The 17,835-nt window shown below is 40.7% G+C and overlaps 1 protein-coding gene across 3 annotated transcripts in view; it reads left to right on the top strand.

Annotated features, from left to right (window-relative positions):
• Window positions 1-17,835, top strand: part of LOC103133142 (SEC14-like protein 1) — a 33,232-nt gene that overhangs the window by 5,314 nt on the left and 10,083 nt on the right. For all 3 annotated transcript variants that reach the window (XM_007544936.2, XM_007544949.2, XM_007544918.2), the window contains exons 3-15: window positions 11,446-11,595; window positions 11,693-11,824; window positions 13,051-13,179; window positions 13,649-13,919; window positions 14,212-14,321; window positions 14,425-14,614; window positions 14,976-15,064; window positions 15,263-15,333; window positions 15,836-16,007; window positions 16,222-16,356; window positions 16,573-16,707; window positions 17,156-17,407; window positions 17,495-17,673. In XM_007544936.2, coding sequence (XP_007544998.1) covers window positions 11,446-11,595; window positions 11,693-11,824; window positions 13,051-13,179; window positions 13,649-13,919; window positions 14,212-14,321; window positions 14,425-14,614; window positions 14,976-15,064; window positions 15,263-15,333; window positions 15,836-16,007; window positions 16,222-16,356; window positions 16,573-16,707; window positions 17,156-17,407; window positions 17,495-17,673 — 2,015 coding nt within the window. The remainder of the gene's footprint in view (window positions 1-11,445; window positions 11,596-11,692; window positions 11,825-13,050; window positions 13,180-13,648; window positions 13,920-14,211; window positions 14,322-14,424; window positions 14,615-14,975; window positions 15,065-15,262; window positions 15,334-15,835; window positions 16,008-16,221; window positions 16,357-16,572; window positions 16,708-17,155; window positions 17,408-17,494; window positions 17,674-17,835) is intronic.

The following is a 17,835-nucleotide window of genomic DNA, read 5'->3' as shown; positions in this document are numbered from 1 at the left end:
CCTTGGATCTTGTATTTAAATTGCTGAATTCAAAGATATTACTGTGCTCAAACATGGAGATCAACTTGAAGCTACATTTTCTAAATCAGTCGTTTCTCAGTCCCATTGTGTTGCACGTTTTCAGGCTGTATGCTGAGATATGCATCTTGACTGTGCTTTTTATGTCAAACAGAAACCTGCTACAGATTTAGTTGTTGTCGTACATTTGAGGCATTAAAGATTCAGTAGCTTGCATGACTTTTCACAGCTGACTGACTAGCTGGGATGTATCTGGTGAATGCCTGTTGCTACACACTGTAGCCCTTCTTTTGCATCCGCTGGAGATAATGTTAGTATTTAAACATAAAAGGTCAACAAAATACAGAATCGGTAAAAACTGAAGACGCACCAATAGCTAACACACCTCCATCAAAGAGCCTGCAGCACATTTGTGTTTTGATTTTTAGTCTCGTGTAATCCTAGAAAAGTTGGAATTGTTCATATTTTGAATTGGTGCATTAGTGCTAAATCAAACTGGAGGTGAATATCTACCACAAAAAATGTGATCATTGTCTAGTCAAGAAAAACAAAGCAAAACTAGCAGGAAAAAAAATCCCTTTTCAAAGTCATCAAACCAGACTGAATGACTTTACTTACTCATCCATTTCTGTAATTCCTCCATCATGTTGTTTTGGCTTCTTGCAGATTCATGACCTGAATACGCAACCAGCAGTTAATCAAAACATCTAATAAGGCAGCTGTTATATATAACTATGCTTTGAAAATTAAAAGTGATACTAAGCACATCCAAAAAACCTCTGATCACATATTGTATAACTTCACTTCCTTTCATAATGCCATCATCCTTTATTTTAGTACGCATAGTTTCAGACCAGCTGTGTTTTTGATCAATGGAAAGCAGATTCGGAGCCTGCAAGAGGGAGCATACAGGGAGAGTAAATCTCCTTAGCACAGGCGGGATTGAGCAGCGGGCAAACAGATGGCTAAAAATAAAACGCAGGTATAGGACCATGTGAGGTTTCAAAGAGCAGGAACCTGTCATGACAGAGACATAGAGCTGCATGTTTTGTTTTTTTCTAAAGGTGGAAATACCTCATGTTTAGGCTTTCATATATGGGTCACATCTGGAGAACTATGCATGTTTTTAAAGTAGGACAGAAACGCATGGTGGGTATTTGTCTTCTTTGACATAATAAAAACACATCATCCACTTACGGTGTTGCTTATTTTAGTGCGAGTATGTGTTCAAAGTAATCTGAATCTCAAGTTAACGAAATAAAGGTTTTTGTGACTTTTCTCTGCAGTGACTTTATGTTTTTTGCAGATGCTGCAGAGCAGACTTAGTGGTGCGTCACAACTATTCTTTTTTTTTTTTTCTTTCTTCGACGTATAGCCTGTGAAGTGCCGTCTTATTTCCTCTAGCTGCTCTTTCACTATTGTAGCCTAGATGCACAAAAACATCCTGGCTTGTAGGAAACCGTCACATGATGCTGTGATGCAGCAAAGAGCCGTTTCTTCATGTCAACATAGCTTTTCATTTTCTCTGCTATCAGGGAGTTTACTCATATTGTGTTGGGTTGTTCCAAATAAGACCTGACTCAGCTTTGCACAACCTCGTTAAAATTTATGTCACTTATTTTACTCATTTGAGGCTAAAAACCAAACTTCTACATGCCCAGTACGTCTAAGCACTCAATGTCTTTGTTTAGTTGAAATGCAGCAGTCTGTCACTCGACCCTGAGGAGGCACTTTGCTCAATGACGGGTGCTATCAAAGTTTTTCAACCTCTGGCCACCACTGCCGTAAGCTCTAGTGGCCTCTTGCATAAGCGAGACTTGGATCCCAGATGCCCTTCAGATGTTTTTGTTTTGCTGCTTTACAATGTTCCCTCTTGGAGCCTGGTATTCTTGGTACACTTGGTGCTGACGGCATTCTTGGCACAAGAACGTCGGCTCGGATAGTTTTATGAGCTTAATTTCTTTGTTGCAACAAGTTAGACATTCCAGCTCAAGAAAAAAAAAATTACAATGCAACACTGAAACAGGATGATTATCTGTGCTTTAAGCCTATCAAAATATTCTACTAAACTATCTGATGCAAAAAAGTAGGGTTAATTGCAAATTTTGAGTATTCCATAGAATTTTACAGCTGTTTTTTTTTTTTTTTTTTTTGTTTTTAATCAAGAGTTATCGTATTACCTTTATTAGTTTGTAAGTACCGATTCACTGAACATATGATGACTGCTAGTCGAATTGTGCAGTAGTCTTTAACCAGTTAGAAAAACTTCTTGTTATTTGAGCAGTCAACTTTTGCAGGTGGTGATATAAATATATCCCCACTTAATCAGCACAGTCAGCCACATTTTAGTTAAATCTACAATCCAATCGAACCAAAACCTGAACCAACACCTGTCACAGCTGATCATGTTTCTCTCGGGTACCGAAATGACTAACGAGCAACAATCTACACTGTTATGGGCTGTGTTGTTGTTGTTGTTGTTGTTTTTTTCTTTATGATTTATGTTAGACAAGATTCATGTTTTGTTCTTAAAATGAAATAGAAGAAGAGCATTAGCAACGTCTTTCGTAATCTAAGCTACAGCAGTCCCTCTTTTTCTTGTTGCTGCATCTCAATAACAGGAAATGTAGTCAATCCATTATCGCTGCAGTCCAGCGTCAGAACAGCCAGGCAGTCCTCGGGGAGTCGCAGTGGAATGTCAAAGGCTTGACACAACACCCCTGTTGTTGTCGTTGGCCTGCAGGGACATTAGCTTTTAGGGCACGTCGACACACCAAGGGCTGAAATAACCACAAGAGGAGAGGGGAAACTATAAACTGAAGACATGTCTGTCCACTCACTTCAAACTGTTGTATTTGAAGCACAGTGACTAGCTGTGACTTGTCTCCTAAAGCTAGTTTATATTCATGTTGCAGCCCAGTGTTGGGCTGACTGACTAACCTGCTCCTGGTAAAACATTTCTAACAAATCCACAAGGGACAAAGTATTTTGGTCCTGCCTTCGAACTGCACACGTTCAGCTGGATGGAAGGGAACAGGATGTGCGAAGTGGGTGTACTGTCTGCTGGGCTTTATGCAGATTCAGCAAGAGAAAACATTTCCTTCCTGTTGGCTGATCTGTCCTAATATGTTGGAGCAAACAAAACATTTTAGCTTGGATTGTCTTCATAATATAATCTTTAAAGTATCATTGATTCCTGAAGCGATAAACGAATGACAAGATGGCAGATTATTTTTTTCATAGCACATGTGGCTGAACATTATTCTTCTTTTTTGTGCAAGACTCTTAAATAACCAGAATAAAGAATTTGAATTGAGGTGAATGTTGCAGACTTGGACCTGTTGCTTGCTGTATAAATTGACTGTTACCAAAGATGTGTTAATGAGTCCCTGTGTGGCTGAATGTGTTTGTGTAACTCAGTGGGGTTTATTTTTGCCTTATTGCACCAGCATATCTGAGCCTCTCCTTTATAAAGTAAATGCTATATTCTTTAACCTCCTTTGTGCCATGAGGAAATAGAAACATTTCCGTCAGATAATCTACATGTGCAGCAGACGCATGTCATTATCTGCTTTGCTTAGTTAAATGATGAAACTAACGCTCGTCTTGCTGATAAGAGCGCTCACATTTAGTTTCACTCTGCGTGACCAGATCAGAGGAGTCGATTTGGTCGAGTTTGATCTGTTAGGTCTTCGAAATGGGAAACACCCTCTTCCTTCTCTAACAATTTATTGTATACGCCATCTGTAGCTCGATTTTTAGAAATGTGAACTCAGGAGACCTTGTATTCTGTTTGCTATAGAGTTTTAATTCTGGGCTCATTCTGATGTCCCCCTTCTTTTTTTTTTTTTTTTTTTTTTTTTTGTCTGGCCTGGCTCTGTGCGAAGTGGCCCTGCCAGGATGACATCGTGTCCCACCATGTCCTGACCCACATACGGCCAGGTCCGCTTAAAGCTTTTCCAGCCCAATTCTCTGCTGCAGTGGCATCCCGGGCTTTATTCTATTGTTTTAATCCTCGTCTGAGCTGTCGGGAGGTCTGCGATTCTCAACGCGTAACGGACTCTGATCCCGAAGTTTCTACTTACACAATCGATTGCTCTCCTTCACATTTTACTTGCTTCAACTGTGAAATGGTGTCATTTTTTTTTTTTTTAAATGTCACAGTAACGCATCAATTGAGAACCGAACAATCTAATGGAGTGAAACGTGTAAGTATTCAGAAAGAGCCTCTAATGAGAGACAGAACATTATCTGAGTCTGCTTTAGTGAATGATTCCTTATTTAAATGTGCCTTTATGTCCTGTCTTTCCCATAATTTTTGCATGACTGTTTTTAATTCAGATAATTCATCCGCTCTCCTGTATTAGAGCACCAGAGCCTTTCCTGCAGTGTCTGATTCATTTACCTTGTCGGATGATGATTGCCAAAAACAGTCAGCAGTTATGGCCTGCTGGAGGGGAGCGTGAGGCTTATCACACAGCAAGCTCCTTCAGCAACCATGTGACTATAGGAGCCAATGGAAAATTTCAGATAAACTCATTCACCGATCACCGAGACACTCATTCACCCTCTTTGCTGCTGCAAGGTCGAGATGCTGCCTCAGTGGCTCCCCTCCCCCCAGACACCCCCAAGTCTGCTTCTCTCTGCTAGAGAACGGAGTGCGCGCGCACATATTCTTACACAACTGACCCTTTAGTGTGGTTTCACACTGCAGTCCCTCCATACTGTGTCGGTGGATAGTGACTCAGTGTTATGCAGCAGCTGAATGTCACTCGGAGAAAATGGAGATGGATTCTTTGATTGCTGCAATTTATTTATTTTTTCCCCCTTGTATTCGGGGGCTGGTTTATCACTTGAAACAATTGGGTTTGGCGTTTAGTTCAGTTGAAAGCCAAAATGACACATCCCATAGATGGTTTTTCAGACAAAAAAACTCTAAAATGAAGTGTATGAGGCTGACTTAGGTCAGCTTTAGTTGCACTGCTTGACGAACTCACAGATTTAAAGATTACGTGGTGCACACATACTGATGTCTGACAGATAGCCCTCGAAGCTTAAGGCTACACGTCTATAGCTATTGACGCTTATTTGGGCTGGCACTTGACGTACCCACATAGACGTTCTGCCTGGTTGGCAAGTTGTCCCTGCCTTTATCCAAGTTGGTGGTTCTAGGCAGTCGTACAATTACGAATCCCACTGAGCTCGCCGAAAAAGGAGCAGTGGGTAGTGCGGCATGCAGAGACCAAAAGTGCTTTTGTTTTATTCCTAAAGTCAGGACTTTGTTCTCTCTCCTACTTCTGATCAAGTCTACGCCTCGACTGAGAGAGGTTTTAATTTTGACAGAAAAAAATTATTCTTTTGATTATTTACCATTCTATATTTTTGGATTAAAAGTTTTAATGCATGTATAGTCTTATAAAACAATCTTAAATGGAGAGGATTAGCATTTTGTCAACATAGACTTTAAACAAAAGTCCACAGTGGTTTAATTGGTCTAAGGTTGTTTAACTGGTTGGTCAGGGATTGAGATCTGGGACATTAGAGCTTTTCTCTTTGTTCCCCTGTGAGGCTTTTTTCTATTTACTTTGTATGACATGACTGGCTTGGTATACTCTTGCTTTGTTGATTTTCATGCAAATGGTAATGTGAGACAAGTGAAACTAGCATTGTTGAAAAGCCTAACTCACCAGACGTCTGTGGTTTCTGATTAGATAGAATTATGTTCCTGGTAAATGTCTGAATGAACATTTACATTTGATATTAACAGATTTTAATGTAAATATTAGTTTTAATATATTGTTCTTTGTCTGGTATACAACTGCCTAGTATTACTCGGACTGTTTAGGAAATGACCAATGTGGTTTTAAGGCTGTGACATCTGATCTTTCTCCATTTACAGCATATTTAAATGTTAAGGTTGGCAGATGTAGGACTTAAAGATTCAGGCTACTTTCTTATTCTGCATTAAGCTTTACTGTATATAGTTGGAAATTACATAAAAAATATATACTGTTCACATTAGTGTCAGCATGTCTAATGTGTTGGTTAGTCATGCTGACCAGACAAAACTCTAAGGAAAAGTAATATCAGGGAGGTGTTTTCCTCCACTCATACGGTATAAAACCAGTAAACTAATTCCTGCTAATTGAAAGAAGGAAGAACTTCTTCCAAGTATACAAGGTTTGTTTGTTTCAGTTCCAAGAAGTTGTTTCCCTGTAATTCCACCCTGATGTTTCCTGTAGCACTTCTGCAGACATTCAAACAACCTTCTTTGTAATTTTTGTCCCCTTTTAGTTGTTTTCTGGCCCGTGTACGTTATATTCTGTATGCAGTCATCTTTACATTATGTTAAATCAACAAAGGTTTTGTTTTATGCACAGTTGTGTCCTTCATAAATGGTGCCTCTTGTCCAGATGCAAATTTATTAATATCAAAAGGCCAGACAAGTCATTGGCTTATATTTCATATAACGGATGCCTTCAAAACAAAATTAGGGTTGTCTAATGTGTCAACGTGCATAGCGATGGGTCAGGGTCCAGAGCTGCCTGAGGTGCTGGTTGGTAGGCCGTAATGATGTTAGTCACCAAAAACAGGCTAATTGACGTCATGCTTCTGTCAATGACCCCCAGTGAAAGAGAAATGTTGTTTGCATCTTGCGTCAATGGTGGTAATGTTACATAATTTCTATTGAGCCCTTTATATGTAGACCTCAATGAGCAGAATGTGGCTTTATTTTAGTTATTGATGGGTAACTGTAGCGCTCCTGTAAAGTCCTAACCTGGAAATGAATAGAGTTTGATTGTTTTCATAGTCTGGATAAATATAGAAAAATGAAAATGTGGTATAGAAAATGGATTGGGTCCGACTTATTCGGTGTTCTTATTTTACGTCATCTAACACATCAATATTTGAATTTCTGAAAGAAGCTCTTTGAATGAATGTATCTGTAGATGAGCTTTAGATGTGGTTTGCCAGATCAAATCCTTCAGGCTTCTTGTTTAACATCTGTTTTAAAGTGGACCCAATGTTCTGATCTGCGTTCATGTGAGATGCCAAAACAATTATATTGCTTTTTTATTTTTTGGGGGGAAAGGAGGAATTTTCTGTTCTGAAATCTAAATCTAAAACTCTAAAAAGCCTAGTCTGGAAAAGTGTAGAGTTTTGAGATATGACATTTATATGAACCCTATAAAAGTATTTTTTGGTTGTATTAGTTTAACAGTGTTTGATATTTAACTTTATTAGAATAGGATGACGGTTTGGTCTCTTAAAGAGCATTTGGTGGCAGATGCCTGCATTCTTCACTCCGATGACCTACTTGTTTGTTCGAGGGAAGTTGTCGTTTCCTCTTCTTATGAATTTTCTTTTAGGAAAGCCAGCCACACTCTGCCGCCGCCCTTTCAGTGTTTCTGTTATTGCTTTGCTGGTTTGTTTTTCTGATAATCTCTAAGCTGTTCTCTTCCTGTATTTTCATCATAAAAGTTCCCCCTACCTAAATGTTCCCATTTTCTCCACAAGCCTACAGGACTTAATAATAGCTTAAACTGACCTATGTGTGGTGGCTGTTTTTGTTACACAACACTTTTCATAAGCCTCAGAGATATAGCTCTGATTCCAAGAAAAGCAGCTGTGTGAGACCTGTGGGGACAAAACTCTGTCACGTCTTTTTACATTTTCAGTTATTAGTTGGGAAGGAAAAAATAGGTTGGATCAACAAGTGAACTTTTTTCAAAATGGTGTGTTTTTTTTAAATTTTTTTAAAGATTTTCTTTTGTTTGACTCCAGCTTTCTGTTGCTTTTTCTGAACATTTAACATTTTTTACTGCAGCCACTTTATTAATAAAACGTTCGCCAGCATTGTTGAATGTTATGGTGAGAATGTCTAATGTTTTCACAATCAAGCAACTTTGCATAGAAATACGGTTTCTTTGCAACAAATAACTAATAAATACATTATTGGATTTATGCAAGGCTCTTCCACCAGTTAACAGACCTTCGATATATTGTTCGTTTAACTTTTTTTTATTTTTTTTTACAGAACACAGTGACATACCTTTTTGGAGGACAGGATTGTCAGTTACTCTGTCTATAGGTGACTGGATTTTATAAAGAATAAAAAATAAAATATCAGTAACACTAATCTTAACATCCATGCAGCTTTCTTACTACTTTTTGGACTTTTATTGCAGTGTATACCTGATAAACTGAAGCTTTTATTTAATTAGGTGTAGCTGTAAAGCTATGAGTGGTCTCACTGTAATTGTGATTGTATTTAATCAGTGTTTTGTAGGGTCAGCGTCAGGTGTGTTTTTCATGGAGTGGGTTAAATGTATATTTTCAGGATTGATCTCGGAGAGCACTGGCAAAGCACAGTTAAAACTGAACTTGTTTGTTTTCTGTTAGCTACACAAGTAGAGTTCATGTTCCAGCTAAATGAAGTCATTTCACTGGAACACTTTAAATGCAGTCAGTAAATGCTTGCTGCAGCTTGCACTCTGGTATGTTTCTGCAGGGGCGTTAAATTAGGAAAACATTGTATCCCAGCTGTTCAGTTTGGTTTTTCTTTGGGCGTGTGTGTGTTTAGCAGTGCATTCGTTTCGTGCATTCGTTTCGTATAAACAAGTAGAAAGTAACTGTCAATCCACACAACTCAAAAACCAAAGTTTGGTCTTTCTCCCTGGAGAAGGCCCTTAGATATTGGATAAGATATAAAACTTTTTTGTCCACCAAAATGGAAATTTTCCTTCGAAATCATTTTCAAGCCATTACTAGAAACAGAAGTCATTTTTAAAATGTGTTAGGAATGTGCTTTCATCTATATTTAACCTATTTTTCCCCACTGACATGGTTTGAAGATGGTGAATGTGCTGGGCTCTTTGCCAGCCTTTGTATTTCTTTGCCAGGTAGAACTCTAGACCCATTTGCATTCGCCTTGCGGCACCGTCCGGCCTCGATTTTCATTGTCCCTTTGTTTTTGGAGCTCATGAATTTCCTGAATCTCCCTTCCTGAGCAGAGCAAGTTATTTTTTCCAGACTCATGGCCTTTACCGATTTACTTTATTGTCGAGAGGGAAAACGGTTGTGTTTTTGCAGGAAGAAATCGAGATATGAAGCATTGTTTTGTTTTTCCCCCTCAGCCTTCTCTGGAAAGCACACACACGTTCTCCAACCAAATTCCAGGCGAGGTTACTCATAACTTGGCCAACAAATCCCGTCCTTGTGGAGACAGGAGATTCATTTTTCTCACACTTTGTTTTATGCACTGAAAGACCTTTATTTTCGCATATAAAAGATTTTGGTTTACTAGATTTTTCTTCTTTTTTGTGTTCATGCTAACACAATCAAAGAGTAGTTTGATTACAGTGACTATCAAAGATGTGGAATGTAAGTTTATAATACATATTTAGTAAAAAATGGCCATTGTGATTATTTCTATGTAGTTCATCAGTGATATATTTCTACTTCCTATATGAGAACATTATTTTTATAGCCTTAATGGAATGAATTATCATATTTCAACACCAAGTTTGAAGATGAGGAAATTGTACATTTGACTGAGCAGTTGCTTTGAAGTGGGGTTTTCACATTATTTCAAAACAAAGGCAAACTAGTTAAACATTTTGAACCATCTTTAACCTTTTACATTTAGTAGGATCTTCTGGATACTCACGAGAGATTCAAAACCCTTACTTTAACATTTGCATGAGACCGCCAACATTTCCAAATGTTTCAACAGAGCAGCTGTGCTTTCTGTTCAGCCTTCCTGTTACTTGTGGAAAGTCTCTCCCCCTCTATTACTGTGTCACAGCCTGAATGAACAACAGACGTGTCTTAACGTCTCAGAAAACAGATTCTGTTTTAAATGGCGTCTCGCATCGTCTGTGTTTTCTCTGGCTTAATTTAAACATTTAACTGATACTGAAACTGGTTTCCTCTTTTCGTTATCGGCCTATGTTGAAGCCACTGGGACTTTTTTTTTTTTTTACCACTCAACTATGATGCATTCACTAATTTTGAAAAAATGGTTTTAGACTTTCCAGTGACCGATTGGGGCTGATCAAACTGAAAATAAGATTTCAGTAACAAGCCGATTTTCCTCTGTTGCATTGCTTCTATTTCACTTTTCTTAGGTCTATCATAAGCAGAGCACCATCGCTGTTTTGCTGGTGGTTGGTAGTTACCTATCTGCTGTCAAGTAAGCTTTTTGCGTTTTTTTTTGCTGAAGAGTGAAAAAAAAAAAAAAGCCTTTGTGGGTTTTTTGTAAATGCATGTCATTTGTGGTCAGTGCGTTATTGGTGTATGCTTGTTTGTGATGGGTGAAGCAGATGTTTACAGTTCAGGCTGTTGTGTTGATGGCAGGACAAAGCTGAACGCCCCGGTGTTCCAGGGCATCGGAGCTTGAAAAACAGAGCTCAGCATTCATTTATTCAGTGGGCAGCCGAGTGGCCTGGCAGCAACACGGAGCAAAAAAAAAAAATGCAGCCATCTGCCGCTCACCATTCTCAACCTACATATGAATGGCCTGGCATAATGTAATATTTTTGGTTGCTCCGCTCGTTGAAGAATGCTGTTCTCTGTTTAGCTCAAGTAATGCGATAAAGATGTCAACATGCCCTTTTGTTCCTCATGTTGTCTCTGATGAAAATCTTCTCAAACATTCTGAAAAGTACTGACTGGTTTGAGTTCAAGGGTTCAGCACAATTTATATTTACATTTTGTAGTTGAGGTGAAACGTAATGGCAACGCATTTAAAAAAATAAATAAATAGAAGCGTTATGATCAGCTCTGGATAGCCCCACCAGAGGTTATGAGGATGATGTGACTAATCATAAACCTGCTTGCTATTCAGACATTTCTGGTATGAAACCATGGCGATCAGATCCAAGGTAGTTTTTCGATGAACCATGAAAGTTTGGGTGTTTTCCTCATGTTGTTGAAGGAGAAAAGCATCCAAGTGCAGTGTGCACTAGAGTTTAAAATGCAAATAAAAACTGAATTGTTCCTATTAAGTTTAACCCCTTTTGTTTTTAACTTTATTCATTTGTTTTTGTAGCACAATTTTCTTTGTTCTTTTGCTCTTACGTTTAATCCAGTCTTGGTGTTTGTTTTTAAAGATTACTTGCATTGTTTTGAGTAGATTCGGGGACGTAGCTTTGGCTTGAGCTACTTAAAATGCTCTTTACTTTTAAACTAGCTAATAGAGGTTCATCTAATAAAACTCTTTCTAAAGGAAATCCTGCCATTGTAATACTTCCAACTTGTTGCGGTCCAAACGTACACACAAGATGACAAACTAGCTGGAACTGGTTATGCTTTGTTTTTGCTGCGTTCTACTGGAAAGAAACTTGAAACCTGAAATTACCATAAAGAAATCCTGCGCCAAACTATTCATCCTCCGTTTTTTTCCCACCCCCTTTCTGCCTACAGGCCTATGAACGCCGCTTCCCCACCTGTCACCTCATCCCCATGTTTGTGAACAGTGACGTGGTGAACGAGGAGACGAGCGAGGACGGCGCCACCCACAGGATCGAGCGGCGCTGTGCCCTGGATGTCGATGCGCCACGGCTTCTTAAAAGGGTAAAATATACTTTTACTCTTCTGCCGTGTTTTCAACCTTTTTGTCACGACACACCGTTGCCTTGGAAGTGACAGGAGTCGTTTCTGTGGTTCGCAGATTGCCGGTGTAGACTACGTGTACTTCATCCAGAAAAACACTCTGAACAGAAAGGAGAGGACTCTGCACATCGAGTCTCACAATGAGACGTTTTCCAACAGGGTCGTTGTCCACGAGACCTGCTGCTACTCAGTCAGTATCTTAAAGCCGTGCTGCTGTACAGAAATCCACTCTGTGTGCATGCTGTGTCTTAGAAGCGGGAATAATTCAAACTTGAATTAAACTTGCCACATATCGCCGTCAGCATCTCTTCCTCCTCTCCCCCTCCTGCATTCAGTGTGCATTGGATCTAACTCCAGATCTGTCTGTTCATGTGTGGATGTGTTATGAGTTAATGAGGTCAAGCTTTATCGTATTAGCTTCCAACCAAGCAAAAGGCTAATTTTAGGTCCAAAGTCTCACAGAGGTTCTTGCAGTGTGCTGCATCAACTCTGTGGTAACAGTAACCAGGAAGGGCAGCTCAGTTAGGCAGCTAATGGACCTGAAACATTTTAGTACTCATGGCGATGAAGCTGCCACCGTTTTGCCACCAGGATCAGGGAACATACAGTGTAAAAAAAAAAAAAAAAAGCATGGTATGTTTGATTTCTGTATTTTCCAGTTCTGAATAAGTGTGGAAAACGGGAGGAAAATGAGATTATTCAAAAGTATTTCTTCATCCAGACTTTATTCCTTTATGTTTTCAATGCATCATCCTTTGTTCCCTTTTTATTTGTCCTCTTCTTTTCCTACTTTCTACTTTCCATCTTTGTTTTTCCCACTTTTTTTTCTACTTCTTTTGCTTCCCTGTTTTGTTTCCTTCATATGGTTCCTACAGATTCCTAAAATGTATTGCATATCTGCAGTAACTCTGCAGTGAGGTTTTATGTTTATTCCTTTGAAAACGACCCTAAATGCTTTAATGTAATCTTCATGTTAGACTCAGTTTTTTTTTGTTTGTTTTTTTTACCCTGATTTGAATTAATATACTAGTAATGGACAGATTATAGATTATTTAGCAGAGAAGTGGGTACTGCCTGACATTGAGTCAAAGTTTTTCCCCTTGCCTGGTACAGCCTTTGCATCATTCTCTATAATCATCAGTTGTTTTTTTTTTTTTTTTCTAAATTTATGTTTTCATCCCACTTGAATCCAAACAGCTCATGTGTAAAATACTGTCTAAATTTACCCAAACAGACTGACACACATACTCCCACTCAGTTTACGCAGTGTGAAATTTGCTCCCTTTGTGCGTCATCCTCTTGTGTGGTTACTATGGCAACGATAGCCTCTCTTTTTTTTTCTTTTTTTTTTCTTTCTTTTTACTGTGTGGTTACACAGTTTAGGTTACAGTAATGTTTTTGTGTGTGATGTTGCAGGTCCACCCAGAGAACGAGGGCTGGACATGTTTCGAACAAACGGCCAGTTTGGACATCAAGTCCTTCTTTGGCTTCGAGAGCACCGTGGAAAAGATCGCCATGAAGCAATATGCCAGTAGTATCAACAAGGTGTGTGTGTGTGTGTGGGTGGGGTGCATCCCATCATGGCATAGATTTTTACATTTCCTTTCTCAAACCTGTGAGTGCAGAAACAGTCAGATCGTTATGGTTGTTGAAATAAATCTCGTCTTATATTTGGTACTTTAAATGTTATTGAAATTGGGGGATTTTACATTAATAATAGTATTGCATGATATTAATTGAGTTGAAACTGTCTTTTTTGTTGTTGTTTTTAGTTCATTTGTATTGTTTTTAACTCCAAAGTGTTGTGCTAAAACATGTGAAAACTCACCTTAATGCCTGAAAATTGCTGGAATTTTACTGTGAGAAAAGTGTGTGAACTCTGCAAATACCAAGGTGACTCCAGTTTACAAATGCAATACATAGTTAAAAACCTCCTTAGTTTTATTTGATTTCAATGGATTCGTGTGAATATATTAGCAACAATTTCACCTTAATTTACTTGCATTCCCGACAGGGAAAGGAAATTATTGAGTTCTACCTAAGGGAGCTGGAGAGCGAGGGCGTCATTCACATCCCCCGCTGGACCTGTTCCTCCGTTTCTCCTGCTCTCCCTGCGCCAAGCAGCCTCTCAGCCAGCCCGCCTGAACTCCAGCACCCCAGCGCGCCCGCTGTCTCCGTTTCGCAGCCTGCTGACGCCAAAGATGGCGCCTCACAGGAGGCAAAGCAGGACAGTGGAGCTCCTCAGGCCGACAGCCTGGTGGAGATCCTGGCTGGTACACCTGAAGGTGTGTGTCCTCCGATAAATTCATCTGGACACTCGCTGCTGCCTAATTTAGAATAGCGGCTGTTTTTTTTTTTTGTTTTTTTTTAAAGAGAAAAAGGAAACTCAATTTAAGTGATCAGCACTGAAATAACTTGAGGTAGAAAGTTTTTAGGCTGTTACAAACATGAATGAAAATCGTGTTTTTAAGAAGATTTATCAGCCATGTCTGTAAAAGAGTGGGTAATGTTTTTCCCGTACAGCGACGTGAAGATCTGTTTAGACAAATCGTGTTAATTTGGAGCATTTTGTTGCAGATAAACTGGATGCAGATTACATCAAACGTTACCTTGGCGACCTGACGCCTCTGCAGGAGAGCTGTCTCATAAGACTTCGCAAATGGCTTCAGGAAACCCACAAGGGAAAGGTATTTTCAGTAATTAAGCGGAAGAGTGTAGCTGTCGGTCAACTTCTAATAACTTACCATAAACCTAACACTTTTTTTTGTTTTTGTTTTTTGCTTCCTGTAGATCCCTAAAGACGAACACATCCTGCGCTTCCTGCGGGCCAGAGACTTCAACATGGACAAGGCCCGGGAGATCCTGTGCCAGTCTCTGACGTGGAGGAAGCAGCACCAGGTGGACTACCTGCTGGAGACGTGGAGCCCTCCGCAGGTTCTTCAGGACTACTACACCGGCGGCTGGCACCACCACGACAGAGGTGCGTCTCCACGACTTGCGTACAAACCTTCGCATGCAGCAGGCTGCTCTAATACAAACATACCCTTCTTTACAGCAGCATGTTTTCATCATGATAGTATTTGTTCAGTCATCCTGAAGCCTCTGACTTTGAAAAGTAAATGAGCCCATTCAAGCTATCCGGTTGGCTGGAATAGTTTTCACCTGACGCACGCGATCGCACGCTGCCAGAGAAGACTGGTTTTACTATGAACAGAACAATAAACCATTTCTCAGAACACATGTTTACTTATTGTGCCGCGCAAGGCAGACCTTCCCACTTACTTTGTTTAGAATGTAAACCCAGGCGATGGTTCATGTAAATGTTTGTTTTGCTTTATTAGACGGTCGTCCTCTGTACATCCTGAGGCTGGGCCACATGGACACCAAAGGCCTGGTGCGCGCTCTCGGAGAGGAGTCGCTGCTCAGACACGTACGTAACCAAAGCCACAGTTCCAGTTCAGTTCCCTACAGAAGTCGTTAAGTTTATAGGTCAGACCACGGTTAGATTACAGGTTAGTCACCGAAAGGAGGAGGATTCAACTGATGACCTACATAAATATGTCATTTATGTTCTTGTGTACGGTGTGGCATTCAGTGAGAGCGCTGTTGTTTCATTGTGATGTTGCAGGTGCTGTCTATCAATGAGGAGGGCCTGAGGCGCTGCGAGGAGAACACCAAGGTGTTTGGTCGTCCTATCAGGTAAAAACCAGGCTGTTAAGGATTTAGGAGATATTACGTTGCCTTTTCTAACAGTTTTGTGACTGTGAATTTTCCCATTAGGACTAGAGGACGGTGATCATTGCTGAGCAGAAACAGGATTTATTGGCGGGGGGGGGAAAGCAGCAGTTCGATGTTAGGATCGAGCTCTGCAGCTGTGGTGTTGCTGCAGAGAATCACAGCTCTGTCTTCTCCGTAACTGGAAATAGCAGTGTGTCAGATGTTTAGATTGTGCCTGTGTCGGCGCTCTCCAACAGGAGGTGGGGCGCCGCGAGAAGGCATGTGAACTATGCTTTTCACCGCACTCAGGATTCACGGTTAACTAGCATTACCTTCATCACTTAAGCCATTCCTCAGACTGACGGGTGTTAAGGGATCAGAAAGGAGGCTGCAGCCCACTTCAGAGCGTGTGTGTGTGTGTGTGTGTGCGCGTGTTTGTGGCGAGAAGTTATCCACACTAATCCTCCTGCTTCCTGCTCTGTAGTTGTTGGACATGCCTGGTCGACCTGGAGGGGTTGAACATGCGTCACTTGTGGCGACCGGGGGTCAAGGCGCTTCTGAGGATCATTGAAGTTGTGGAGGCAAACTATCCAGAGACTCTGGGACGGCTGCTTATCTTGAGGGCGCCAAGAGTCTTCCCAGTCCTCTGGACTCTGGTGAGAGCAGAACCGGTTACCTTAGAACTGAAATGATCTGGAATCATTGATTTTGCTTTACCGTTTTCGTACCTGCAGCCGAAATCCCAGTATGACTCCAAATAGTCTCTGTGGCTGATTTAGCATTTCTTACAAGCAGTTTTTTTTTTTGTTTTGTTTTTTTTTACTAATTTGGTTTACTTATTACTTGTATTCGTTTTATCTCTGCATGTAGGTGAGCCCATTCATTGACGAAAACACCCGAAAGAAGTTCCTGATCTACGCAGGCAATGACTACCAGGGTCCTGGAGGGCTCGTCGATTACATAGACAAGGAAATCATCCCCGACTTTCTAGGAGGAGAGTGCATGGTAAGTGTTTAGTGGAGATTAAAAACTTATAGATCATATTTTGAATAAAAAACTTATTCCGAACTCGAACCTTTTTTTTTATATTTATGTAAAAGAAAAACGATAAAGTAGCATATATTTTTAAAGTGAAAGGAAAAATATGTTCATGAACTTTCCATATCTCACGATCAAGATTGAGAACTCTGTCAGTGACCCTGTTTGCATGTTTTTCTTCAGTGTGAGGTACCAGAGGGCGGCCTCGTTCCTAAATCCATGTACCGTACACCTGAGGAGCTCGAGAACGAGGATGTGCGTCTCTGGACCGAGACGATTTATCAGAGTGCCAGCATCTTTAAGGGAGCCCCGCATGAGGTGAGGCTCAGAGAGAGGAGCAAAGATAAAAGGCCTGCATGCTGCTATGCTATATAGGACAGGACAACAGAGACCTGCAGGTTGCTTTCCTGGAGGTTTACTTGAAACATCTGCCATCTAGTGGCGTTAAACACACAGCATGTCTCTGAAATGTAATCTGTCTGCTGCGACATACTGTTCCCGTCTTGTTGCAATATTTAAAACAGCACAGATCTATAATTACCCCTCTGAATTTCACTCTGCTCTCCGGAACTATTTATTCTGCCCAACTACATTCAAAGAGAGCTTTAAATATGATTCCATTCATTTTTCTTGTCTTTTGCCTCAATAAGATTGTCTTAATAAATCCGTTTTTAGTCTTTTATAACCTGAAACGCATGCATTCAGCTGCCTTTTACCCTCCTCCTTCCGCTCATTTGAACCGTTCTCCGTCGTTTTCTCCGGGCAGCTTGTGATCGAGATCATCGACGCCGCCTCCGTGATCACCTGGGACTTCGACGTGTGCAAAGGCGACATCGTTTTCAACATCTACCACTCGAAGCGAGCCCCCCAGCCGCCACGCAAAGACGCCCTGGGGGCCCACGGCATCACCTCGCCGGGAGTCAACAACGTCCAGCTGATTGACAAGTCCTGGACTCTGGGACAAGATTACAGCATGGTGGAGTCCCCTCTGACCTGCAAGGAGGGCGAGAGCGTGCAGGTGAGGATTTATCGTCGTGAAGAATTTTCTTGTTTCTGCTTTTTGATCCCTGGTCACAAATGTTCTGCTGATCTTTCCTCTCCTCAGGGCTCCCATATCACTCGCTGGCCGGGTTTCTACATCCTCCAGTGGAAGTTTCATAACATGCCTGCCTGCTCGGCCACCAATCTGCCCAGAGTGGACGATGTGCTGGCCACCTTGCAGGTGTCCTCACACAAGTGTAAAGTCATGTTCTACACTGAGGTGTTGGGCTCTGAGGACTTCAGGTTGGTAACTGAACTCATGTTGTTTATGCAAAAGGCAAAAGCAGTTTTCACACACAAACTCCGTCGATAGGCTGCAGTGCCTTCCAGAAGTATTCACTCCGTTGGGTTTTTTTTTCCACTTTGATCAACCGAAAACCACAAAAGTCCGATTTGTTTGAAAAA

This window comes from Poecilia formosa, unplaced genomic scaffold (genome assembly GCF_000485575.1).
Source record: "Poecilia formosa unplaced genomic scaffold, Poecilia_formosa-5.1.2 Scaffold11, whole genome shotgun sequence".
Taxonomy (NCBI): domain Eukaryota; kingdom Metazoa; phylum Chordata; class Actinopteri; order Cyprinodontiformes; family Poeciliidae; genus Poecilia; species Poecilia formosa.
Note: the sequence above shows the minus strand (reverse complement) of the source record. Positions and strands in the feature narration are given on the sequence as shown.